At 38.0% G+C, this 26,277-nt stretch overlaps 2 protein-coding genes and 1 long non-coding RNA gene across 3 annotated transcripts; 1 reads left to right on the plus strand and 2 right to left on the minus strand.

Moving 5' to 3' along the window:
- Nucleotides 1-3,023: 3,023 nt before the first annotated feature.
- On the minus strand, nt 3,024-3,600 carry LOC124275102. The gene is made up of 3 exons (XR_006898205.1): nt 3,532-3,600; nt 3,327-3,411; nt 3,024-3,119 (listed from the first exon to the last, which is right to left on the minus strand). It is a non-coding gene; the product is annotated as an uncharacterized LOC124275102 (long non-coding RNA).
- Nucleotides 3,601-10,466: 6,866 nt separating this feature from the next.
- Nucleotides 10,467-12,954, minus strand: LOC124275101. Its single transcript, XM_046710590.1, has 2 exons — nt 12,116-12,954; nt 10,467-10,920 (listed from the first exon to the last, which is right to left on the minus strand). Exons 1-2 carry the CDS (start codon nt 12,297-12,299, stop codon nt 10,838-10,840), a joined length of 267 nt encoding a protein of 88 aa, XP_046566546.1. The 5' UTR covers nt 12,300-12,954; the 3' UTR covers nt 10,467-10,837.
- Nucleotides 12,955-16,984: 4,030 nt separating this feature from the next.
- Nucleotides 16,985-24,957, plus strand: LOC124275100. Its single transcript, XM_046710589.1, has 8 exons — nt 16,985-17,323; nt 18,357-18,544; nt 18,818-18,877; nt 19,042-19,125; nt 19,667-19,708; nt 20,147-20,226; nt 24,202-24,276; nt 24,863-24,957. Exons 1-8 carry the CDS (start codon nt 17,122-17,124, stop codon nt 24,885-24,887), a joined length of 756 nt encoding a protein of 251 aa, XP_046566545.1. The 5' UTR covers nt 16,985-17,121; the 3' UTR covers nt 24,888-24,957.
- The last annotated feature ends 1,320 nt before the right edge of the window (nt 24,958-26,277 follow it).

The raw sequence follows: 26,277 nt of genomic DNA on the forward strand, positions 1-26,277 counted from the left end.
GGTTTTACCATTGTGGGTTGTGAGGTTTATCATTGTGGGTTGTGAGTTGTGAGGTTTTACCATTGTGAGTTGTGAGGTTTTACCATTGTGGGTTGTGAGGTTTTTACCATTGTGGGTTGTGAGTTTTACCATTGTGGGTTGTGAGTTGTGAGGTTTTACCATTGTGAGTTATGAGGTTTTACCATTGTGGGTTGTGAGGTTTTACCATTGTGGGTTGTGAGTTTTACCATTGTGGGTTGTGAGTTGTGAGGTTTTACCATTGTGGGTTGTAGGTTTTACCATTGTGAGTTGTGAGGTTTTACCATTGTGGGTTGTGAGGTTTTACCATTGTGGGTTGTGAGGTTTTACCATTGTGGGTTGTGAGGTTTTACCATTGTGGGTTGTGAGGTTTTACCATTGTGTGGTTGTGAGGTTTTACCATTGTGGGTTGTGAGGTTTTACCATTGTGGGTTGTGAGGTTTTACCATTGTGGGTTGTGAGGTTTTACCATTGTGGGTTGTGAGGTTTTACCATTGTGGGTTGTGAGGTTTTACCATTGTTGGTTGTGAGGTTTTACCATTGTGGGTTGTGAGGTTTTACCATTGTGGGTTGTGAGGTTTTACCATTGTGGGTTGTGAGGTTTTACCATTGTGGGTTGTGAGGTTTTACCATTGTTGGTTGTGAGGTTTTACCATTGTGGGTTGTGAGGTTTTACCATTGTGGGTTGTGAGGTTTTACCATTGTGGGTTGTGAGGTTTTACCATTGCGGGCACATCAAGCGACCCTTCAAATATATTCTGAATAACGCTCACTGCTGAGCTCATGATAATGAGGTATATTAGCAACTGAAATGTTTAGTTTTATAATCATTATCATTCTACTTCAAAGAACAGGTCAATAAATGTATAAAGTGGGAATATACATTCAACAGAATGTTAGCAGCTGGTGTGTTCACTGCACAATAATCTTGTTATCTCTGTCTACAGAAACACATCTCAAGCACCTGATTCACATGTGATCAAAGTGTACGATATTCTGGACTGCTGGGTGCCGAGGGAACGATATGACATTAGGGACTGTTGTGAGACATTAGCTACGTTGAGCCAGTTGTAAACCACACCACACAATAGCTCTGACAGACACACAGCTGTACATTCAGCCGTAGCCTTGTAATTAACGTTTTGTATGCCCTGATTGTTGAAAGTGCTACCAGCAAATCTGAATGTTCATTATCAGCCCTGCCTCACGGTAATCACTACACAAAGTGACTTGAATGTAGGAGCCACAATCACAAGAATATCTACCACTGGACTCAAAACGACATTTGGGAATACCTCCACATGAAATACACTGTAACCTGCAACCTGTACCACTTCATTACATACACAGGATTAGTTGTGAATTTACTTCTTTATCCTCCAACAAAATACATACTAGTACTGAACAACATTAGAACCTGACACCTACTTTATAACATATGTTACCTTTGACCACTTTCTAAATGGCACGGTGTATTTCATAGCTTTCGGCCGTGGCAGCCGTGCCAATTAACATTTATCAGAGGGGTACACAAAGTCCGCAGTCTAGACTACCAGTTGTCCGACTTCCATTTTTTGTGGAAGCCGCGGTGGCTGAGCGGTTTAGATGTCTCACTTTGTGTGGGTTCGAATCCTGGATGGGACTCAACCCCCAAAAAGTACTAGAATCTGTACTTTACAAAGAAAATGAAATCCCAAATATAACATATGTTACCGACTTTATTGGTAATAACTGTGAGGGGGTAAGTTTTTGTAGTTTCTTGTTGTGGTTTATTGGTTTATACACACAGCAATGACATGTTGGCTGTTTGAACATGGTCTTGGTGACCGATGTGAAACATGTGGCCATAAAGTGGGAAACAGAACAATCATGGCAGCGAGTCACGTGATCCCTTTAGCGATTACATGGTATTGGAAAACAAGCATAAACACATTGCTAAACAGGAAAGCGCATGATCATGAAAATTGCAAGTGTAACAAGAGTCATCAAGAGATGACAAAAAATTAGTTTTGGAGAAATGATTTGGATAAGGACACTACTATGAACAGTGTCAAAGTCAAACTTGTTGTCATGGAAACGCAAAAAAACATTATTCTAGATATTCCTAAATAGTAAAAGGCACCAGTTGACAACCTGTTGTCGGTGTGTGCAAAGAATCATTATACGGGTTTGAGTTCACATATCATGGGTAGGCTTATTGCTTAACATTGCAGCATTTCCACAAGAACTGGGTTGTAGTTGTCACACGATACACAGTTTGGGCACTTGAGGTGCTGCATGTGTCATCACACCAAGATGACACTTACAACAGCAGATTTGAGACTGCAGCCTCTACTAGCAGATATTTGTTCAGAAGAAAAGTGACAGCAATGACCATCTGTCATGGATGCCCTGTGATGTCACACTCATCATTGACTTGTTCTGTTCCAACAGTTTTATCAGTGTGAAGTTTGTGTTGGGGTAGGGGTCATGGAACGTCATTTTTCAACGTCATGCAATATTTTCCCAATAAAACTATGCCTTTTCATTTTCTGTATTTTTACCTGGATGTTAGCAGTATGATGTATACACATCTACTTTCATAACAATGCACACACTAGTGTGTCAAGTGTCAAGTTTTTAATTTGGTTGAATATTCTTGTAAAAATTATATTTCACAAGCTTTGAGGTCTGTACACAATGTATATCCTTATTTCCAGACTATTTGTAGGGTTTGTTTCTTCAGGAATTTGTGCAGAAACAAATGTTCATGATGTATTTTGATGCGATTTGCTAAAAAAAAGATGATTTTGCTTGTAACATTATCAGTGCATAATGAGCCAGTATCAGGCGACCTTCAACTTAGTTCTGACAGTCATAATAATTCTGGGACACACATACTAAAACAGGACACTGCGGAGTGAGTGAGACACACCTTGTCAGGTGAGCTGTGATTAGTGGACAGCCCATTGGTCACTTTGGTTTGGCGTTGAGAGGCAGACCGGCTCCTCCCACTGCGAGTGTGCTGGCTGTCCCGACTAGGGGGGGGATGGTCTGCGAGGGGACGTGGCTTTCTTCAGCACCTCCTGTGCTGCCTCGCGCTGATAGATCCGACCAAAGTGCTGCAAGCAGAAAATACAACTACATGACAAGCGTGCCATGATTCAGCACTACACAGAGCTTCAAAACCACATGCTTAGAAAAGCCAGCTGGACACTAACTGGTGGAGTAGAGACAGTGATGGACTAATGACTGACTAGTGGACTAGAGACAGTGATGGACTAATGACTGACTAGTGGACAAGTGACAATGATGGACTAGTGACTGACCGGACCGGAGTACAGCACATGTTTGTTGGCCAGGTACCATGTGTACACCTTCTTCAGACTCTCCTGCTGCTTGCCGGACTTCACTCTGGAACATGGTAAATCACATTCACACATGGGGACACAAAATAACATACACTGCAACTACACTGATGTATTAAACAGAGACTATGTCACTGGACAATGTAGCTGAACACAGATCACTTACTCTTTGACTTCACTCAGCATCTGGACCAGAATGTGATAGAACCTGGTGTCCCGCTCTGCCTTATCCCTGCAACAGAAGAAGGGACTGGAGTGGAGGTGTGTGGACAGACTGGAGTGGAGGTGTGTGGACAGACTGGAGTGGAGGTGTGTGGACACAGACTGGAGTGGAGGTGTGTGGACAGACTGGAGAGGAGGTGTGTGGACAGACTGGAGTCTAGGTGTGTGGACAGACTGGTATAAGTGGAGGTGTGTGGACAGACTGGTCTAAGTGGAGGTGTGTGTACAGACTGGTCTATGTGGAGGTGTGTGGACAGACTGGTCTAAGTGGAGGTGTATGGGCAGACTGGAAAGGAGGTGTGTGGACAGACTGGTCTATGTGGAGGTGTGTGGACAGATTGGAGTGCCCATACATGAGAATGCCGCATCACTGTAGCAACTTGCGGCAAAGTTGCGGAAAAACTGCGGTAGATGTGGAAATAGTGTGGAAAAAATGCGGTTTTATGAAAAGCCGCACTCGTTCCGCATCAAGCCGCATCTCTCTTTGCGGAAAATATGCGGCTTTTAACTTAGTTTTTGGGATCGCGACTTTCAACTCTGAATTTGACTTCATCTGGAAACTCTTCTCATTTTTTCTAAGTCCAAATTACCGCAGTGCGGCAATTGTGCGGCAATACTGACTTAGAATATATTTTACTATAACTTAAAAATTTTAACAGATGCAAACACTGATTGCAAAGTCAAGAAGATATTTCAGAACATTTTCAAGCTTTTTGGAGTGGACATGAATACACGATTACAAGTGAACACCTGTTTTGTATGAAGGACGGGGTCACACCTTCTGGTGACATTTTTGTGAGGACAGAATTATTTAAAATGTTCTCTTTTTGACTTGCCATAAGAACAAAGCCTAAAGTTAATATAAAGTTTAAAGTCAAAGATTATTTTCTAAGATAATACCAACCACTGCAATATGAATCAAAATGAGTGAGTGAGTGAGTGAACGAATGAGTGTAGTTTTACGCCGCACTCAGCAATATTCCAGCTATATGGTGGCGGTCTGTAAATAATTGAGTCTCTACCAGACAATCCAGTGATCAACAGAATGAGCATCGATCTGCGCAAATGGGAGAATCAAGATGAAAGAAGATTATATCTATATCTATATATGTGCTTAATCCAGCTGTTAAGACTAAAAGAAAATTTACAAAACGATTTACAAAACATACCGAAACAAAACAAAACTAGTTTGTACAAGGACATTAAACTATTTATTGGATAAATGATAATAACTATAGTAAATAATAGGGCTGCAACAAATACACTATGTGGTGAATATGATCACATTATCATGAATCTTGGGTATGAATACAAATAATTATTCATGAATACAATATTGTAGTTAAGTGATTTATTTACAAAATGGAACGCCCATGTTGACAGTTTTGATTTGTCACAGCAATAACCAGTGATCTCATGACACTCAAATTTGGTATGGAATAGTTATAGTCGACAGTACCATGTGCGGCCTTGGCAAACTAACATGACTTGAGCTACTGCATTGCCAGTACATATTCGATCCTTGCATATCTCACTTTCCAAAAGTACACAAGGGTTCAAGTAAAACATACTCCCTTACAAAAATCATAAATATTCATTAATATTCGGTTCTGGTGACCACGAATAATGAAATGAATTCATGAAGGGCTTCAGTTTGATTCACCGAAAATGTGTGAGTGAATCATTACAGCCTTAGTAAATAACCAAATACATTTTTATTGTTTGTAGCATCTGTGCATAAACACATGATAAATATGCACATGACCCTAAATATACCTTCCAAAGCTGATATTCATAAATTATTGTCACTTTAAAAGACACTTTTTCAGAACAGAACAGAACACACGATTCAAACTATGGTGAGTGAACATCAAACACAAATTTTACAGAAGGGAAACCATATAATGTATTTACATAAATAAAAGGCCTGTTTGGAAACACACAATAGCACTATAAGTTAATAGCGTGTGTGCAGATAAAAGATTTACAAGATCTTAGCTACCAGTGTATAGTCAATGTCCCCTTTATAACAATAAAGTTCATATTTGTATTTTTGCTCCTTAATCCAAAATTTGCTCAAAGGCGCAGGTCACAGGCTTGTTTGAACAAGACAGTCTTTAGCTCACTTTGAAATGTCTCAAAATCATTGATTTGCTGGATATTTGGTGGGAGTTCATTCCAAAGTGCTGCTTTGGCAAAACTCCTTTCACCGCAGAGTGTTGTTCTTGTTTTGGAGACATTTAGTTGTTGAAGAGAAGCTGACCGCAGCGTTCTCTGAGGTTGGTATCTGGTTTTAAACTATAATACTTTACATAGGTTTTCAGGACAGGCATATCACAGGGCATGAGATCTCAGTCCATTTCAACAAAGTTTGGGAAACATGCAATGAACTGTTCTTGTCCTTTCGCCATAAACACAACGGGTTCTTTTAGGAGCTGAGCAGGCACTGCAGTGATCCTCCTGGAAAAATGTGGATAATTTCTAAGTGAAGATGTAATTACGATATATGCATTATGTAAGCAAAACAAACCAGAGTGGATGCAAAGGAGTGATAAATACTGAAAGCACTAAATGATATCCTTCCAAACATTTATTTGAAATAAGGTTTTCCGTGATGTCATTGAAATAATATAATATATGAAGCTTTACTTTATGGTACTGTTGAACCACAGTGGCATGATGGAAACAATTTACCTGCTAACCATATTGGTCACATGACTTGAAAACCAGGATGCTGAATTTCATGGTACAGCAGAGCTCCAGAAAAGATTTAGCTAATGTAGGTATTGGGTCCACTGTATTTTTTGGGAGTGGGTATTATGAATGTTGAGTGGTATTTCATTTACCGTTACCGACGGATTTCAAATATGTACACATTTCAGTCAATTTTACACACCTAAGTATTGTGTCATTGAGTAAGTTTACTAAGCAGGTATGTTCTGCCTTATGTCATACCTAATCAAAACCAACTTAAATATAAGGGAAATGATTTTATAAAAAAACAGTCATCCTACACTGACAGTACAACACTTGTCCTATACTCACAGTACAACTTGATAGCAATCAACGTCTTTTTCATTACGCAAGCGATTTTTATAAGTATATTCCATATGCATTTGTTTTAAACTCTCTGCGTATCTAACAGTTTAAATGCGTAATTGGTAGGCAACAATTATTTTTCAGTGCATAATTGGAAAGTTTCTATACGTATTTTACCCGGATACGCATCTTGTCTGGGCCTCTGGTACAGTTTCATTTCACAATGAAAAACTGTTGGAATATGTACTGGTACAACTTTTTTTGTCATGGGAATAATTTAAGTACAATTGTGAAAACTTACTTGGAGCTGATCATCTGATAATGGTACGGAAGGAAATATTAAAACGGTTACACAACTATTAGACGGGTTGCCAGAGTGTTTGGTGTAAAATGTCTACTGGTGGTACAGCAAGATGTATTGTGTGTCATTAAAAAGCTTACAATTAGATCATTTTTTTTTAAAACCAATGTTGCAAGAAACAGTCATTAACTATTATAACAACTTTCTGTTATATGATGTTGGAGACCCTGAAAAGCACACAGATAACATCTAGATTTAATTAACTTTTGTTGCCCATAGAGATGACCCTCCTAGATAACTCACACTTTGTGGCTTGGACACCCAACATCATAGGCCATGCTATTCTTGAATGAATTATGTTAAGATAACTTACCGATGTATCTGTTCCACTTTCTGTATATGACAACATTGACGTGACAATGCTGGTCCCACTACTCGCATTGTATGTCCAACTGCAAATATGCAATATGTCATCTTATTCACAAGGAAGTAGTCAATGATGATGGCCCTTCCTCCATCTGCAGCTGGAGTTTCAGAGCAGAGCTGTGTAGGAATTTCTTTTCCTTACTCTTGTGCATGCTTTGCTGTAGAAGACAAAACCATGTCGAACAATCTTCAAAACCTTGGCTTGGGATGCTTCAGTTGCAGTTGTCACCTCTGTTTTATTGACATCCATATCCCTCAGCAAGTCATCTTCAACCACAACATCTTGGAGGGGTGGAATATACTCGCATTGATATGCTTGTGCAGTTTTGGGCGGTTTTCTTTTGCTACTAAGCAGCACCTTCTGGAAGTAAGCTTTCACTTGTCCTTTTGGCATGCTTTTCATTCCAAGTTCTATTTGCTTTTCTGCATGGAGTGACCAAAATATTTCGGTACAAACATTTCCTTTCCCATGCACGGACTGCAACATTTCTCCATTGCAGGATTCAAATCCAAAGCATGACCATGCCCATAATGGCCCCCACATCTTCACACAGTCTGCATAGTGCCATAGATTGTGAACATTTAGTCCAGCAAAGTTTTCTCCATACAAATCTGTTGAATTCTTGTAGAATGCATGAAGCAAGGTCTTTGCTCTGAGCAGATTCTCTTGGTGATATGCATTCCATCAGAGAAGATGGATTCCTTCCACTAAACAAGCAAAGTGTTTAAGGTATGTATGAGGTAGGATGCCCTGTAAACAAGGAATACTGTAGAACAGAAACCAAGAACGAATTTCAGATGCTTTCCAGCGATGATAGTTGTTCTTCAGTTTTCTAGGCAGTCTGTTTATTAAATATGGAGGTCTGATTCTTTTCAGGAGATGGTCTATGTCTTCAATTTTGTTTCCAATGAAGAAAACTTCTTTGTAGAACTTGGCATCAAACCAGAGTGAAAAAAGTTTCTTGTTAATTCCAAGTAAAACTCCATGCATATAGTCAATAACAATATGCTGCTGTGGCTGGAAGAAAGGCAAGCACAAAAGTACACTTTTCCCATGGAAACCATGGGTAGCCTTCCCCTTGACACTGCCTCAGAAGCACCGCACACTGAACTTTTTGTCCTCATGGTTACTTCATCACTGTATGGAAAACACCGACAATGCCCTTTCCTGATGTGACAACTTTGCCAGGTTCCTCACAGTAAAGGCAGCTACTGGCTCCATTGTGCTGCACAAAATTCATGGCATATGCTTTCGGGCTTGAAGATCCATCGAGCCAAGAAGCAGCATTGCTCGACAAATCTTTCCATTCACAGGGGAAACCTGTTCTGTATAACTTCATCATATCTTTGACAAAGGGTGAAAAGCGTGTTCATTGATGGCTTACAGTCTCCCTGCCATATTCCCCAAACAACCAAGTTCTTCTTCAAGAAAGCGTTCCTTTGGGGAAGTTCATTTATAGCCAGATACACTGGCCAAAGAAACACTTGAGGATTTGAATAACGGAATTCCATCAGTATTCCAGGTTAATGTGATGTTTAGGGTATTATTGACATTGTCCAGGAAATTGCCAGGCTCACACAACTCTTTGTACATACTACCTGAAGTGACATCACAAATACATGCATTGTCAGCATCGGTGACCCTCTTTTCAATTTCTTTTTGAATTTTTTCAAAGTTTCCATGTCTCTGAAGAATATTGCGGAGCTGTTCCTCACAATTGCTTGTTGCAAAACATACACGTTTCCTGTCGGTGTCTGTAATCTTTCTTGCTCCACAACCTGGGGTTCTACACATCAAGACATCTTCTTTAAATAAAGCTCCACAAACCCTACAAATGTCATGAAAAATGATCTCTTCATTTGCCAGTTTCTCTTTCAGTTCCAAAACATTTCCTTCACAAATGCTATTTTCTGGCAAATGTAGTTTTATTACATCCAACAGCTGCTGAAATGCCACACCTGACAATTTTTGTGAAATAGCATAGGCACACAGTAATAGCATATGTTGTTGATGTGATATCGGTGACCTTTGCAAAGTATCTGATGGAGGAAACACATACAAAGGTGGACCTAGTAGTGAGCTATTGTCTAAAGATGGATCCTCCTCTGATGAGACAGCAGACTCATCTGAAGAACTTTCAGCATCGGAACAGTCATCACTACAGTCCATATCCACAAGCAGAAAATTGTCTCCTTCAGCATCTTTATCTTCTGCATAATAGGAATTGCTTACACCATCATCCGCCAACGAAATAGCATTGTCATGCAAGTTTTCTTCCAATTCCTCTTGAATTACAGTAGCTGCTGAAGTTTCTGATCCATCTTGATATGATGCTGATGTGGGAATAATGTTGCTTGCGTCATAACCTGGTACATTCTGATTAGAAAACACTGGACGATCTTCTTCCTCTTTATCTTTACATGAACTTATTGCTGCATCCTGATTACTAATTAGAGAGTGATCACATCCATACATGGATTGAGTACTGCTTGGGGTCATGATGGTTTCATTCTCTGCACAATCCTTTTCTTGTTCAACTTCCTTCTCTTTCAGGTTCCTGGAAGTAAAAAAAACTATGAAAGATGCTTATCTCCTGAAGCAATTCCATGATATGCCAAATACTGACCAAATAATTGTATTGCAGTGTTCATTCAAGCATTTCTAAAAAGTGAGCCCATGGCCCAGCAGCCCTCAGTTATGTGGGCAATTTCGAAAATATTGTGGGTCATGTCAAATTGCTGTGACTTAAAGCAACACACTACTAGTTACTACTATGAATTTACTTCCTTTTTTAAACTTTCAATAGAGGTTAAATCCACAAGAAACCAAACATGTTCTTGAGTTTTGCTTGAGGTGCCAGGCGTTCCGCCCGTACCCTAACAGTGCACCATGTTAAATATTAGTGCGTGAATAGCAAAAGGGCCTAGAATGAACTCTGGTATTGCAATATATTAAAAAATGGTCTTATACACTGCAATTAATTACTTGTCCAATGAAGTAGGCACTGTTTGATACCAATAAAGACAATAACATACAACTGACTGGGAAGTATTGATTCCCCCCCCCAAGCAAAGTTATTTCACATTGTGAACATTTTGTACCCTGAAGAAAAACGGTATTCCCTTTGAAGCACATTCCTTTATTGCAAATACTAAGATATGCAATTTATGAATCCTCATAGGCCCACAGTGTTAAAATCTACATTGAAGGTAAGATTTTGGCAAAAACTATCATGCTCTCTGATGTTTTTGTTTTCAGTCTTACACTATTGACATACGTTTGCTTATAAGATATAAAACTACATGCATTCACTACATGTAATTTCAAAAATTGGTCTTTCATGGGAAAAAAGTCTTTTTTTATATTAATAGAATATATTATATATATTTATATAGAAAGCCTGCCTTGAAAGTCTGTAGCCCTATATGCACCACTGCTGATACAGATAGCTCACACATTGCATGAAATCCACTGAATCTCAACTTACCATCTTGATTGCGTTGATCTTGGAATCCTGGCAGTAGGACAATAATCATACAGCTTGTATCTTTTCGATGCAGTTCCAGCTAAAACAAATTGAACAGAAACAACTGAACAATTTAGATAGCTCTTTCCGAAACTGCAGTTGTTTACAAACTAAATTCATAATGAAAGGGCAACACATACCTTATTATACTCCTATCTTTTGAATGATTGAATTGTGCATACAAAATAGAGCCTATTTGTCATTGCTAAATATCATAAAATGGGAGAGAAGTATAACCAGACATGCCAACCCCAAAGTGTTTCAAACAGTTTCAAGGAGCAAAATTGGTAGTTTGACCATAAATTTAGTAGTCAACTAAATACTTAAAATCATGATGGATTCTGAGAAAGATAATAATCAAGAGTGAAGCTTTCATTGCATATACATGTATGTCCAACAGCAGATTTCCACATTATCAGCATTACATTTCTTCATGTCGTTTCGGGGCGGTGGGGTAGCCTAATGGTTAAAGCGTTAGCTCGTCACGCCGAACAACCGGGTTCGAATCCCAACATGGGTACAATGTGTGAAGCCCATTTCTGGTGTCCCCCGCCGTGATGTTGCTGGAATATTGCTAAAAGCGGTGTAAAACCAAACTCAGTAAGTCAGTCATGTCGTTTCTTTTAGGTAAAAATGTATTTAATCGACGAAAATGTATGTTTTTGTCCATGTATCTAAATTTTGATGACGTTTCTTCAAATTTCATAGAATTTCTAGTACAATCGTAGTGGTGTAGTCTGAGGCTAAAATTTGTAGCGACTACAATAAAATCATATAGTTGGCATCCCTGTATAACTATTATGATATAGAACCAACTTTATGGATAACAACTTCCTTTATTCGTGAGAGCGACATTTCGATAATGATTCTTGTACCACTGTCATACTCTGTATTGTACTTCCCAACTAGATGACTAACGGGGTCGGGTGGTCATCGTGTCATCGTATCCCGATTGCATAGATCGATGCTCATGTTGTTGATCACTGGATTGTCTGATCCCGACACAATTATTTACAGACCATTACCATATAGCTGGAATATTGCTGATTGCGGCGTAAAACTAAATTAACTCACTTACTCTTAATTAACTTATTATCAACTATTGTGCAGTGACTCATTATTGTTTCAAGTAATAATCAATGGAACGTATTATATTATCATTTCCCCCTCTATTTTTAAGTTCTTCATAATTTAGAACCAAGTGGAACATTATGATAATGGTTAAATGCTCATACCTCTCACTGAATGCACAGAATTAAGATGCGCTTTCAGAGTCTGTTTCCTTGACAAACTTTTGTGACAAACAGGACAGATCCATACTGAGGTCCCCCTGCAACATTCTTCAATTTCTGCTTCAGTGAAGAAACTGTCTACCTGTACAACAATATTCATGACATCATATATAGGGTCATATAACATAACATGAACGCCTATTCATTTTGCTTATGTGGTTTATACATATTTATTTGTCAAAACTATTGGCAAACAAGCTAGAATTAGAAACTTATATTATGGCGCTCCAATACAATTTACAAAGGTAAACAAACCAAACTTTCCATACAAAATAATCACATGAAAAACCAAAGGGTAATGTACAATCAAAAGATAATTAATAATTCAAGAGCATTTTCATGATAACAACTCATATATCTTTTAAAGCTAACATGCAATTCTTCACCAGATTTGGTATCAAATCTACCAGAAGTTGTTATGAAGAGGTAAACACTGATTGTAAGATGGCTAATCTATCAAGATCAGATATTTCATATAGAATTGTCTTGAGGCTATGCCCATTTTTGTAATATAACGCATCATTTCTTAACACATAGTAGTTGGCCATAAGTGAGCCACCATTAGTGGAATTTCCATAGATTTACATCTTAATTAACAATTGCAAGAATAATATTCACAAATTGAGTAGAAGGCATTCTATTTTGATATTTTGCAAACATCTTGGAAATCATCTTCAGCTATGTGCATGTGCATAATTTCTTTCAAATTTTCATCTTTCTGTTGATTAGTTATCGAATGACACTTGATTAAGCACCATATGTAAGTACAACTTTTAATCTATCCCATAGACAGCCATGTTATACCTGATTGGTATGTCTAATATGTTGTATAATATAGTTGCAGTTTTCTTAATAATCATCGGAAAATACAATGTAAATTATGTGTATGTAGCTATGATTTCCCAGCTGGTGTAGATAAGTATTGAAAGCAATTCAAAACTAAATTCATATCAAAATTATTCTTGCAAGAGTTAATCAACAAGCAAGTCTATGTGAATATGACTCACTTATGGCCAACTGCTGTAGCATAGCTTGGACAGGCAAGAAGAAAATGTGGTGTATATTCACGAACGAGGACGGATCGTGTGAGAGTGAGACATGTCTTTCAAATTTATGATTTAGCTTGTGTAACTATTATCTGGTTACTATGAAAGTCCTATTGGAAGAAGAATCGTGGGAGATAGGACGGACAGAATATACATGTATATATTATAACGTGTCCAAATATATTCAAGAGCTCGTAGAATCCGAGGCTGCCACATCATAACAACATCGAAATGTACATGTCTTCTAAGAATATATCGCAATATCGAGTAGCAAACAAGACTATGTAGCATTTCTTCTCAAGGAAAATAGCTTTTAAGACATCTATTACATAAAAAGACTTACCTCTGACACTTCTTCATCCATTTTATCGTCCTTAATCGAACGTTTTCAGTCTTTATGTAGTCTGCACTTGGCGCCAAACCACAACCGGATGTGCGTCTTGTGCAAATTCCAAACAGTGCCAGCAATGCCATTTGTTAGGAGCTGCTTCGCATGATGCGGTGTAGCGAGAATTGATCGACTGGGTCTAAGAAAGTGCCAGCGCAGACTGCTTCCGACGGCAAATCCTTCGCTCTTCTATATATATGCTTATTTCACATCAACCATACTGTTTTCAAACAACGTACCTGCGGCTTGCATTTACACTAAAGTATATGTTTCAGCAAACGACGTTTGAAGTGTGTGTGTGTGTATATATATATATATATATATATATTACATAGAATATTATGCGTATTTAAACAGTGATCGTTATGTAACAGTAACAAAAATATTTTTCATCGGGTAGTAATTTCAGAATATATATACATATCCGTTTTGTGATGAGATTCTTGAGAGGTATTTAGAAGTTGGTGAATATATAAGACAAGTAAATGGATGGCAACTTTTGATTTATTGTGATGTTCCCTATCATACATCTAGAAAACCGAAATTGACCAATTGAATGCAAAATTTAATTGAAGAAAAAAAGAGAGATGCCTTATAGATGAATGTTGAGTGTGTGAGAGTATACCGTTTCACCCTTTACCATGAGTTTTCAATTTGGTTTAAACATATTTATTTCATGAAAAAGCATCCACAGAAATTTCATGAACTGGATTGGTCAACAAGCTCAAAAGACCGCTCCAATATACATAGATATATGAAACAGTAACATGACAAGAAAAGATTATATCTAATGAAAGTAGATGGTATGACATGTAGTCGGGAAATTAAAATCATGATGGTTGTATGCATTTAGGGCATTTGCAGTCGGGATCCATAGTACATGTAGTATAGCTTTGAGAATTATAGGTTTTTTAATTTCTTTTAAAACATACCGTTTCAGAACCGGCGCATTACCCGTTTTATTCTCTGTATGCAAGGTGACGGCCCGACACCGCGGAAAATATCAAATTATAGAGAACCGAAACCGAGAAAAAAGATCGTAAAAATCTGTTAAGTTGAAACCGATCGCGCAAAACTCCGAATGCCTGAATTCAATTAAAATAATTAAAATAACAAAACAGGTTGTATTTACACTTGACATTTATCATAAAACGTTGAACTTGTGTTTTCATTTCAACTCGGAGTAGTGAATACTTCCATTGCATGTTTGAACAGTTCACGCTGAACTGGTAAAGTTAAAAAACAACATTGGTTCGACATGGTGTTTTCATATCTAAGTAAAACACATATTTAAAATGCGCTTTTCGTAAAGTAATAGCAACACTGGTTCGACTTTATGTTTTCATTTCTAAGTTAGAAAACCCCGAATCGTGTGATATTTTGCGGAACCAACTCCCCTTTGGAACCGATTGAGCGAACACCTTTTTCCGTATTTGAAGAACGTTTCGCAGAATCGGATATAAACCTTATGCAACACCCTGAAAACACGTTTGGTAAGCTGCAGAATGTAGGTTGAAGGAATTTGCAATTCTTCCCCTATTCGGGGAATATATTTCAATTTGGTACCACAGTAGCAAAACATGTAAATTTCCTTTCGTATAGCATATTATTGGTGGTACCAGCTATGGTCCATTGCTTATATATTACTCGTCACACTTACAATGCAGGCCCTTAAAAATAGTTTCTAGTTTAAACGGGGACGGGTCACCCCGAAGTCCATTTCTAGAATATTGCTAAAAGCAGCGTAAAACTATAAACTCACTGACTTAACGGCGACGGGGATTATAATATGACTTTCGAAAGTGATTCACGACAATCAACAGTCAGCAGAATTTATTTCAAATGAATTTATTCCAAATGACCCCAAGTGCTACAGGGTTTGTATGAACATGTCTTTTTCAATATTTGAAAATCATCCAGTCCGACAAAACATGCAGGCTAATATACTCGTAAATCATTCAAAACAATGCACCTGTTTATAATGCTAAGTTATTGCCAGAACGGATTTCCTGACATAATACCCTGGTTAGAATGCTAAACTGGATACAATGCCATTTGCCAATGGTTTTGTAAGAAACTTCATTTCCCCCAATTACACTAGCTGCATACCTTAATTGGTTAATTGACTTCACTCAGATTTATTGACCAAACTCATTAATGCTTTTAGTGGTCATGTAATCCCAGATGTGTTAACACATGCACGTCACAATACACTTCCTGCACCTACAACAACAAGTCACCTGCAGCCCGCATAGATGCTGGGATTATCCTGACATTCAAGGTTCATTACAGGGGACATCAGCTCACTCAGCCTCAAACTGTCTTATTTTGTAATGATGCCACCCTGGACATAATGCCATATGTTCACCTGTACAAACTGTGGCATAATAATCAGGGTATACCGTGTAATAAAAAATACATACGAATCCGATAGGAATTAGCTTTCGATAACGTTTCGTAAATATAATATACTCAAATTAGAAAGTTAAAAAATATCTTAGAGAAATGTGACCAGGTACGTTTGGTATACATACAATTTACCTCATTGGGCTAAGTCTAGCTTTAGCTCTTGAACAGGCCACACGTTGGTTTAGTGTAATAGATGGACAAAGGTCACGGAACTTATTCCGTATTATTATCTAATGGATATATTTGCATTAGCCATATGTCACTTACGTCTCACAACATGTCTCAAATGAAATATCATTTTAGCTAATGTAAAGTCAATACGTGCTGTTAAAGTGCAAACCAAACTATCTCATTCTGTTAACTGGAAATATTCTCCAAGTCAGTGAAAAAATGTGATGAAACAAAACGATATTCGTTACGTGATGTTTTCTGCAGGAGTTTTGTTAATGTTTTACCCTTGTAAGGGAGCCTTTATCTTTTATAATTAAAATTGTTTACGAATTACGAATATAATAGCCCATTTGTAGTTGTTTGTTTCTATTGCTACTAAATGGCTGAGTACATGTTTGTGTGTTCAAGTTGGAGAGATCATTTACTATGCGGCTTGAGTGAGAGAATTTAAGATACATGCTAGAATTGTAGCTTACTCTCAAACATTGTGTGTGATGAAAATTTAACTAGTACAGAGCATACTGTTTAACCTTTTCAAACATATGTCCTTTCGTATGCAACAAATGTTTTTTGAGCAGTCACCATGCATGCGATAACTACTAACTCCGCAACTTTACCAATGTGGTGAATTGAATAAGAATCATCAGCAATCATTTTGTGCATGTAATTTTTGTGTATATTTCTGTGAATTTTGTATATATTCATTTTGCACCATTTTGATACAAAAAGAATGTTCTCCGGGATAATAAAGTTTTACCTTAAGCAAGGGCGGATCGGGGGGGGGGAAGAGGAGGGTTGTTTTTTTTAACAGGAAGTGTGATCTGCGCACGTCCGTATGAATTGGCGGTTCCATTTAAAGGCATCGACGGCCATGGGACCATTCTCCATTATTTGATACATTCACAGCGACTTGATACTGCCAGCGTACAACCAGTATGGTTATGTTTTATATCGTGTGCTACTTCGAAGACCAGTGCGTCTTGCTTGAGAAAGAAGAGGAATTAATTTTGGACCATGGACAGGCCGACGTAGGTGACACGGTGGCAAAAGCTTTCAAGACCAGAACTCTCGATGATTCCGGTTTTGAAAGATTAGTTGATGTCACCTATAGTGCAGTGGTGCTTTTCCGGTCACAGGGTAAGTATGATTTGAGCATTGTATACTATTTACTGTCAATAACTTTAACTGTCCCAAAAAATATACTTACACTTTTACGGCTAAGCATCTGACTTTCAGTACACTTCCTGTACAGGCATTATACAACTAAAACACATTGGCAAACAGGCCTACGTAATTTAGAAGATTGATTAATGAATGGTTGGAATAGTTTATTGACAGTATTTTCACTTTCGGACTATTTTCTATTGTCTCCAACTTCACGCAAATTTAAGTTGCATTTTATATGAAAAGTGAATATTTAAGTTCAATCACTAATAATGCTTAATTATTAGGTTTAGAATGTGCATTTGGCGATATGTGATTTACATTTTATATATATCAGTTGTATTATTCTGCAGTTATCACCTTCATTATATATGTGTACATTATGAGCTCGTTAGGGACTTCAATAAATAGTCAACTGTGCCAAATTCCCTTCTGTGAGCAATTGCTGAATGACCTGAAAGTGGTTTGTGACAGTCTGAATATTAGGATAAAACAGTTATGACATCGAACCAGAATATTTTATGCTGACAATACTTTCTTACAGAAAATATGATTCTGATGTATGGTTTCCAATCACAAGGTAAACAATAAGATCTGAGATATCTTTATGAACCTAGGTCCACCTTAGGGACCGTTCATAATTTATGGCTCGGGGAGGGGTGCGTGTGATGATGATTTTTATGGAGTAGCATGTACAATGTGAATGACCCCTCCTAAAATTAATGTACAAAGTAAGTGACCCCCCCTGCATGTCATGTACAAAATCAATGACCCCCTCCCCTTCCCATAATTTCTAAGCATAATTTTAAACATTTATATGTTCAAAATTCACACACACACACACACACACACACACACACACAAACACACACATGATCCCCAGAACAAAATGGGTGACCCCCCTTAAAATCATCATCACACACACACACCCAAGCGATAACTTATGAAGGTCCCTTTCAAACCCTTCATAATCTTCTTGTGTCTTATCATCCAAATCTTTTTTCAGACAGAAGCAGAGCGTGTGCCTTCAAAGCGAAATTGCAGAGGCATATGGCAAATACGAAAGCAGAAGGTGAAAAGTTCTTTTCTGCCATGGTGGATTTCGGAAAGGCACAGTTTTTGCTTGAGGCAAAAACAAAAAGAGGTGCCTCAGCAGGAGTACAGAAAGTTGTAGATGAACTTGTAACCTCACAGGTGAGTCTTCCAAGTTATGTTTCTATTAATTTTGATTCTGTTACGATTTGGCATAAGGTTTCTTATTGACATAAGTCACACTGAACCTGATGACTTTTTGAATATGATATTTTGTTTGTTTCCTACCTGTTCCAGACCATATGCTAAATCTGTCAGCAACAAGACCATCAGTTATTAAACCATATATGTCAGTGCATATAACTCTGATTAATCATTTTGATAACTGGCCATATTATTTTTCAAAATAATAGCTCTGTGCCTTTATAATTTCAGACTTCAGAGCCTGTGCGAAAAACTGCTGTCGGAAAGGAAGACAACAGAAAGAAACGACAAGTAAATAATGTCTCTCATTCTGATCATTTGATGCATGTGGAATGACTTGAAATAATCTCCTTTGTAACTTAAAAAAACATAGTGTAATTTTTTCTCTTAAACACTTGTATATAAGCCCTTATAATCTTGTTTATTTACCAATATTTTTGTCACTTTGTCTTCAGCTTTCTTGTTCTGAAGAGGTTTTAGAACCACTTACAAGCAGAAAAAGAAGCAAACCTCCTGCCAAACACCAAACTTCTAAAAAGGTAATAAAATGAAAATATACTTCCCATCAAAAGTTTAGACTCACTTAAAACACTCACTATATGTTACACATATATATGTGGTTACATCAAAGATTGATTTCTCCACTAACTTGGAACCAACTGCAAACCTTATGCAGATGAATTGCGCGAGGATCATGCATCAAGTTGCCGAAAAGCATGTGCAAATATCATGCATGTGAACAGCTGCGATTTGGTGTAAAGTCTTGTTTAGAATTCGCCAATTTTCACTGATTTTTATCATTTATGGAACTCATGAGAATACCGTTTTCAACATTACGAATTTGTTTTACAATACATCAGTTCATGTGTAAACAGTACCTTTAAACAGTATGGAATACTTTGCAGTATTTAGTTCAGAACAGTTGCCTGAAGTAAGTGGCTATATTTACACTAGTGAGTCTCAAGTTTTGATGGAATGTCTATAATTTAAGTGAGCTGCTTTTAAAATCAGAAATAAAAACAAGTCATTAATCTGTTAAATGAGGATCATAGCTTTACTAATTTTTCTCACTGTTTGCAGCAGCGTAAAGTTGATGGCAAAGTGGAGATAATGAAGAAAAAGGTAGGAGAGAGATGCTTGACATGATTTTGGAAATTCCGTAAATTGTGCAATCACACACTGACTCTGTATACCAAAGACTAATATCCTTTTGGCTAAGGCCTTATTTTGTTTAGTTTGGTTAGTTTTCAAAGCTTATCAACCAAAAAACAAAACAAATTAGATAACAAAATATTACTTTTGATCAGTTTTTGTATGTAATGAATATCTCCTATCTCAGGTATATGAAATATAAGTGATAATGAATTGACAGAAAAGAAAGGCTATATGTTGCAATTGTTTTGCAATCAGCAGAAGTATTAATCTGGAAGTTGAAATTTCTTTATTATTGTAGCGTTAGTAGGTTACTATAATGCAGTGACTTTGATAAAACTGTTTATTCTCTGTGACATTTCAGCACATTTAGAGCCCATAATAGCTATAGCTCTTTGTTTCATTCAGCTTGACAGTGTTGCTAGGAACATGGAGGTGGATGCCCTGGAGGAAGAAATGAGTGGAGCATTCTGGCTTGGAGAACAGAGGTACGTTGCATCTTGGATCATTTAGGATTATTAAATACATCTGCCATTTGAAATTAATTGATTTCCTAATTGGTTTAATCACAAATCAAAATAGATGGTGTAATATTGAGAGGTAGTTCTAAAAAGAAATTGAAAGAACTGTTTCATTGTCATTTGATTGGTTATGGGAAAGTTGTGTATAAATATATGTTTATAAAATTCGCCCAGTTGATCAGTTTTACTTCTCTGATCTGAAACCAATACTGTATTTTGTACTGGAGGTTTGGAAATGGAAAAGTTTGCATAATATTCCTGAAAATGAATCCAAGAAAATCTTAACAAACTTTGCTATTGATCATTATTGTAACATAATACATACCTTGACAATTTTAAGTACAAAACTGTTCTACTGTTACTCAACAACATGCTTGTAAACAAATTGTATTTGAAATTTCATTTTCAAAAGATTTCATGCAGCAGAAGGTATTTCACATTTTAAATTCAATCAAGACAAAGTCACCTGGATACATTGCATTGTCCATCTCAGCTGACCTGTGAAGATCCAGGTTAGAATTAGTCTTCAGCATTCCATGCTTGTTGTAAGAGGCGACTAATGGGATCAGGTGGTCAGGCTCACTGACTTGTAGGTTGACATGTTATCAATTCATGATTGCATAAATCGATGCTCATGTTGTTGATCACTGGATTGTCTGGTCCCAGACTCGAACATTTACAGACAGCCGCCATGTAGCTGGAATATTGCTCAGTGGGGTGTTAATATCTAACCAACCAAATCATCCTAGTCTTTCTGAAAAGTGGGTCCATCAGAGAATATTGTGGACTATACGAGTTCACTTACTTGTTCAACTTTCAGTACAGATAAGGGCAACAATTCGTTGCAAGGGGAAAACAAGGGAAACCAAATCAAGATCTGTTCAACATAGTAATTAAACAGTTAACATCCGTTCAGTATTAATTTGTAAAAAAAGATAAATAATATACTGTAAACAATACCAAATCCTGTCTTCCCCTGACTACTTGTACAGTGCACTATATTGTTAGTGTGCAAATGGTTGAAAGGCACGGAATGAGTACTGCATTGTGACATTTACATTTGTGTTAACACATTACAATAATCAAGGATAATGCTATTCATGCTTTGTAGGGGTGTTAAAGGGGGCCTATGTGTGAGACTGTATTGTTATTTAGTCAGGTTTAAATGGTCAAGTGAGCAATAAAGATAATCATGTGTTTTGATATCATTATCAATTAGTCTATCTCATGTCTTTTCAGTGAAACAGCTTCTTTTCATACTCCTGCCTCTGCTCTTCTTGATTCACTCACTTCTGCCCCGGTTCAGTCTACTTCTCACGTTCCTATTCCAGCACCCACCACTACCCACACTCCTGCCCCTGTCCCCTCCACCTCCCACATGCTCACACCTGTCCCCTCCACCTCCCACATGCACACACCTGTCCCTCCACTTCCCATGCAGGCACTGGCCCTCCCCTCCCACCTGTCCCTCCACCTCCCACATGCATGCACCTGGCCCCTCCCCTCCACCTGCACCTGGCCCTCCACCTCCCACACGCACACCTGGCCCCTCCACCTCCCACATGCATGCACCTGGCCCCTCCACCTCCCACACGCATGCACCTGGCCCCTCCACCTCCCACATGCGCACACACCTGGCCCCTCCACCTCCCACACGCATGCACCTGGCCCCTCCACCTCCCCCACATGCATGCACCTGGCCCTCCACCTCCCACATGCATGCACCTGGCCCCTCCACCTCCCACATGCATGCACCTGGCCCCTCCACCTCCCACACGCATGCACCTGGCCCTCCACCTCCCACCACACGCATGCACCTGGCCCCTCCACCTCCCACCACACGCATGCACCTGGCCTCCACCCTCCACGCATGCACCCACCACCTCCGCATGCACCTGGCCCCTCCCACCTACACGCATGCACCTGGCCCCTCCACCTCCCACACACGCATGCACCTGGCCCCTCCACCTCCCACCACACGCATGCACCTGGCCCCTCCACCCCCCACACTCATGCACCTGGCCCCTCCACATCCCACGCACCTGTTTCTTACACACAACCCCTTGCTCCTCCTTGCTCCCCTGAACCTTTCCAAAGTCCTGACTCCATCTGTTCTTCAGCTTTCTCTTCCCCGCATGCTCCATCCACTTCCTTCACTAACATGGATCACTCACACTCTGAATTTCTTTCACCTCCACATACTTTCAATACACCTTCCAACTCGTCTGGCTTTTATCGTTCTGTTCTTTTGGAGTCACCATCGGACTATGCAAGAAATTCATCATGCTGTGGACATTGTAACAGCATGAGGTTTGAAATTCAATACCTCCACCAGGCACTGAACTCTTTGGAGAGGGAGATAAAGGAACTCAAAGTTAGTTGATATATAATGTGTATTTGTGTAAAAAATGGTCTTATGATTCAAAATGATTTTGTAGAGTAAAGTTTAAGTGCATTATTACATTGTACATTTGTTAGTCATTTAATGGAGCATTGTAAAATGTTTCATGTCAAAGTAATTAGGAATGAAAGGCATTAAAAATAGTATCCCTGTGGCTGTTACCTGATGTTTTAATATTGGTAACATGATTCATTTTGATATTTTCAGAACTCCAGAAACACTGGACAATCTGGAGACGACAGTGTAAGTGCTCTATTTCATAATTTTACAGAGGCCCAGATAAGCTGCGTATCCGGGTAAAATATGCAAAGAAAATTTCCATTTACGCATTGAAAAATAATTGTTGCGTACCAATTACGCATTTAAAATGTTAAATACACAAAAAGTTGAAAACAAATGCGTACAGAATATATTTATAAAAATTGCTTGCATAATGAAAAAGACATTGATTGCTATCAAGTTGTACTGTGAGTATAGGACTAGTGTTGTACTGTCAGTATAGGATGAGTGATTTTTAATGAAATCATTTCCCTTATATTTAAGTTGGTTTTGATAAGGTATGGCATAAGGCAGAACATACCTGCTTAGTAAACTTACTCAATGACGTAATACTTAGGTGAGTAAAATGACTGGAATACGCAGTATTACGCACATATCTGAAAGCAGTGGGTAACGGAAAATGAAATACCCACTCAACATTCATAATACCCACTCCCAAAAAATACAGTGGGTACAGTACCCACATGAGCTAAATCTTATTGGGAGCTCTGATTTTACAATAATTTATGTATTTTTTAGTTCTGTTTTGAAGCAAAACAAATGTCATTTAATAAAGGAAATTGACATGTTAGTAAATGAGGGATGTGTACACTTTGTAGAACTCAAACTATTTTACATTGGCAGATACTTGTTGGCATCCAAATACTTTGATGTTGATTCTTCCAAGGGTACCTTGTATCGTGTATTCAAATCTGAACTTGAAAAATATCTCACATATATCCCTTTCTCCTTGGCTCTTAAATTTCTCTTGTTTAGAAGTTCCCACTATCGTTCACTTATAGAAGTAGGTAGGCACAAAATTCCACCCGAAGAAAGAATGTGTAACCTCTGCGAAGCGTGTGATGTTGGTGATGAATTTCATTACATTTTTCTCTACCCTTTCTTCAATCATCAGAAAACTTCTATCCCAAACCATTGTTTAAAAACCCAATGTTTTAAGATTTAACAAATTGTGTAACTGTAAATGAATAAGTGTTTTAAAAAAATTGTATATTTTGTAGTCCTATCGTAAAAGCTGTACAATCTTCCTTGTAAACCATCCCGCCGTCCCATGTGTCCTCAACTGTATATTTGTACCTGTTACGCCGAATATCCCGGCCTGAGCGTAATAAAAGTTCTGTTCTGTTCTGAAGGTTAAACAATTTTTGTGGATTGTGTCAGTGGAAGAACAGGTATTTGACATAAAAAAGATACTTCCGGTTTTTCTCTACTTTCAGTGCTGAGGGTTTGAATATGTCAGTGAAGAATATATTTACTTTCAGATTCCAGCAGAACATCAACAGAAGAAGCATGATCCACAGAACTATACACAGACGCTTTACAATGGATTTCTTGAGGTAGGCTGATGTTCTTCTTATGAAAGATGTTGTAATATTTATGCTTTTCTTTTGTTCTCTTTTACTTGCTTTACAGATTGTTTACAGAAATATATTTGTCACTAAAATGATGGGAAGAATGAAATCAATCCAGTATTTGCTTTAGCTTGCTGGTACACTGCAGAATGTCTGGGGTAAAAATGTAGAAATGGTTTAATGTGGAAGGAGAATGTAGGACAGTTGTTGTTTTAGGCAACACAAACCTGATGAATACAGTGGGAATTGTGATGTGCATCTATTCATCCTGACAATGTCATGAAAACAACAAACTTTATTTTCATTCCCATATCAAAATGTCAACTTCAGTAAGTCTTTGTTGAGAAAATATTTATTGGGGTGCAGTATGCACTCTGCTTATCAATGGGATAAGAAAAACTTCTGAATATTATTTTTCCATTTCAGAAAAATTACTGTCACTAGGTCCATAAAGCAAGTTAAAAATTAGGCCTGAGGTAGAAGAAATTACATTAAGAATGATGGTGTTGTGATTAATTCCTATTATTTTCAACAAGTTGTAGCAATATTAATGTAGGGCTCTTGTCTTCAGGAACAACTTGAAAGTCTTGCCATGAGGAAGAAATCACCTGGCTTGGCAATTGGATTACTATTTCGAAAGATGTTTTCCCTAGAAGAAATAGTTGGGAGGAGCGCGCGTCAGGCACAAGAGGGAAACCTGCCATTGATCAGACCAAAAAGGAGGCATTAGTTGGTGAGTAAATAAAAATGAATGAAACCATAACTTCAATGTAATTACCTGTTGATAATAATGCAACAGTTAAAACATAAAGCTGGGAGGGCCAACCATGATTTGAGGGGTGGTTAGGAGGTGTTTAAAACATGGTATTCCTACAAACCAAAACACATTGCACACGTTGATACAGGTGTTATTTTGAAGAAAAATATGTTTTCTGACACTTGTTAATTGTCCATAACAACATTGATTTGTTGAGCTGAAAAAACACACATTTTTTACAATTATAGAAATTTGAAAAAGGGATCAGAACTCATATTCCATGGCTTGAGTTTCACTTTTTCTTCCTTCTTTTCGTTCAATAGGGATCATTTTGAAGTGCTTTCCTGGTCGCTGCACTGAAGCTGATGTCCACCGAAAACTGGCAGACCTGCTCAAACCATCAAGATTCCTGGAGACAACTGATGAGTGATTTGTCTAGGCTTGCTCTGAGACCTGTATCCTTTTTTTACTTAGTTTATATTTAAATGTGATAAATTGTTAATATTTTCTGCTTTCTTTACATTGGTTTTTTTTTTACATTGTTTACAAATAAAAATTTCTTAAATTCTTAAATGACAGTTTTTGCCTTTTTTGTGCTGGATTCATTTGTTGTTTAAGGGACCCTAACCCTTTATACCTAAATGTTACACCTACATGAATTGTTTCATGAATTGTTTCGTGTAACCTGTTGCTTTTTTGTCTACAGTGTTACTTGTAATGAGTATGGTAAGATTGCGGTATTTCAGCAACAATCACTCGCGTCCGATTTTCTACTGCAAATAGTCATGCGGTAAACTTGCGGCTTTTCTGTGGAAAATATGCGGCAAATCAGCACCTACTCATGCGGCATTTCTGCGGTAAACTTGCGGATTTTCTACAGTTACAGTCATGCGGCATTTCTGCGGTAAACTTGCGGATTTTCTACAGTTAAAGAAAGTCATGCGGCATTTCTGCGGTAAACTTGCGGATTTTCTGCGGTAAATTCGTGCGGAATATCTGCGGCATTTTTGTGGTAGATTTGCGGCATTTTTGTGGTAGATTTGCGGCATTTTTGTGGTAGATTTGTGGCATTAGGGCCTCATGTTAATTTGTTTCTGTTTTCATGCCGCTAAAATTCCACATAAATGCCGCGTCCCAATACTCCGCATGTGTGGCAAAGTTGCGGCATTTGCATGCGGTAATTTCTGTGGAAAAACTGCGGATTACCGCATGTGTTGACTCCATGGAAT

Source organism: Haliotis rubra, unplaced genomic scaffold, assembly GCF_003918875.1.
Source record: "Haliotis rubra isolate DU_JTF1 unplaced genomic scaffold, ASM391887v1 Scf1982, whole genome shotgun sequence".
Classification (NCBI taxonomy): Eukaryota; Metazoa; Mollusca; class Gastropoda; order Lepetellida; family Haliotidae; genus Haliotis; species Haliotis rubra.

What these genes read in the sequence shown, in the direction of transcription:
- LOC124275101 (XM_046710590.1), bottom strand. Translation starts at nt 12,299, where the DNA reads ATGTTATATGACCCTATATATGATGTCATGAATATTGTTGTACAGGTA. An exon ending in TTCTGTGCATTCAGTGAGAG is followed by an intron (nt 10,921 to 12,115) that starts GTATGAGCATTT and finishes AATTTGTTTTAG; the next exon opens with CTGGAACTGCATCGAAAAGA.
- LOC124275100 (XM_046710589.1), top strand. Translation starts at nt 17,122, where the DNA reads ATGGTTATGTTTTATATCGTGTGCTACTTCGAAGACCAGTGCGTCTTG. An exon ending in ATGAACTTGTAACCTCACAG is followed by an intron (nt 18,545 to 18,817) that starts GTGAGTCTTCCA and finishes TTATAATTTCAG; the next exon opens with ACTTCAGAGCCTGTGCGAAA. An exon ending in TGGAGATAATGAAGAAAAAG is followed by an intron (nt 19,709 to 20,146) that starts GTAGGAGAGAGA and finishes TGTTTCATTCAG; the next exon opens with CTTGACAGTGTTGCTAGGAA.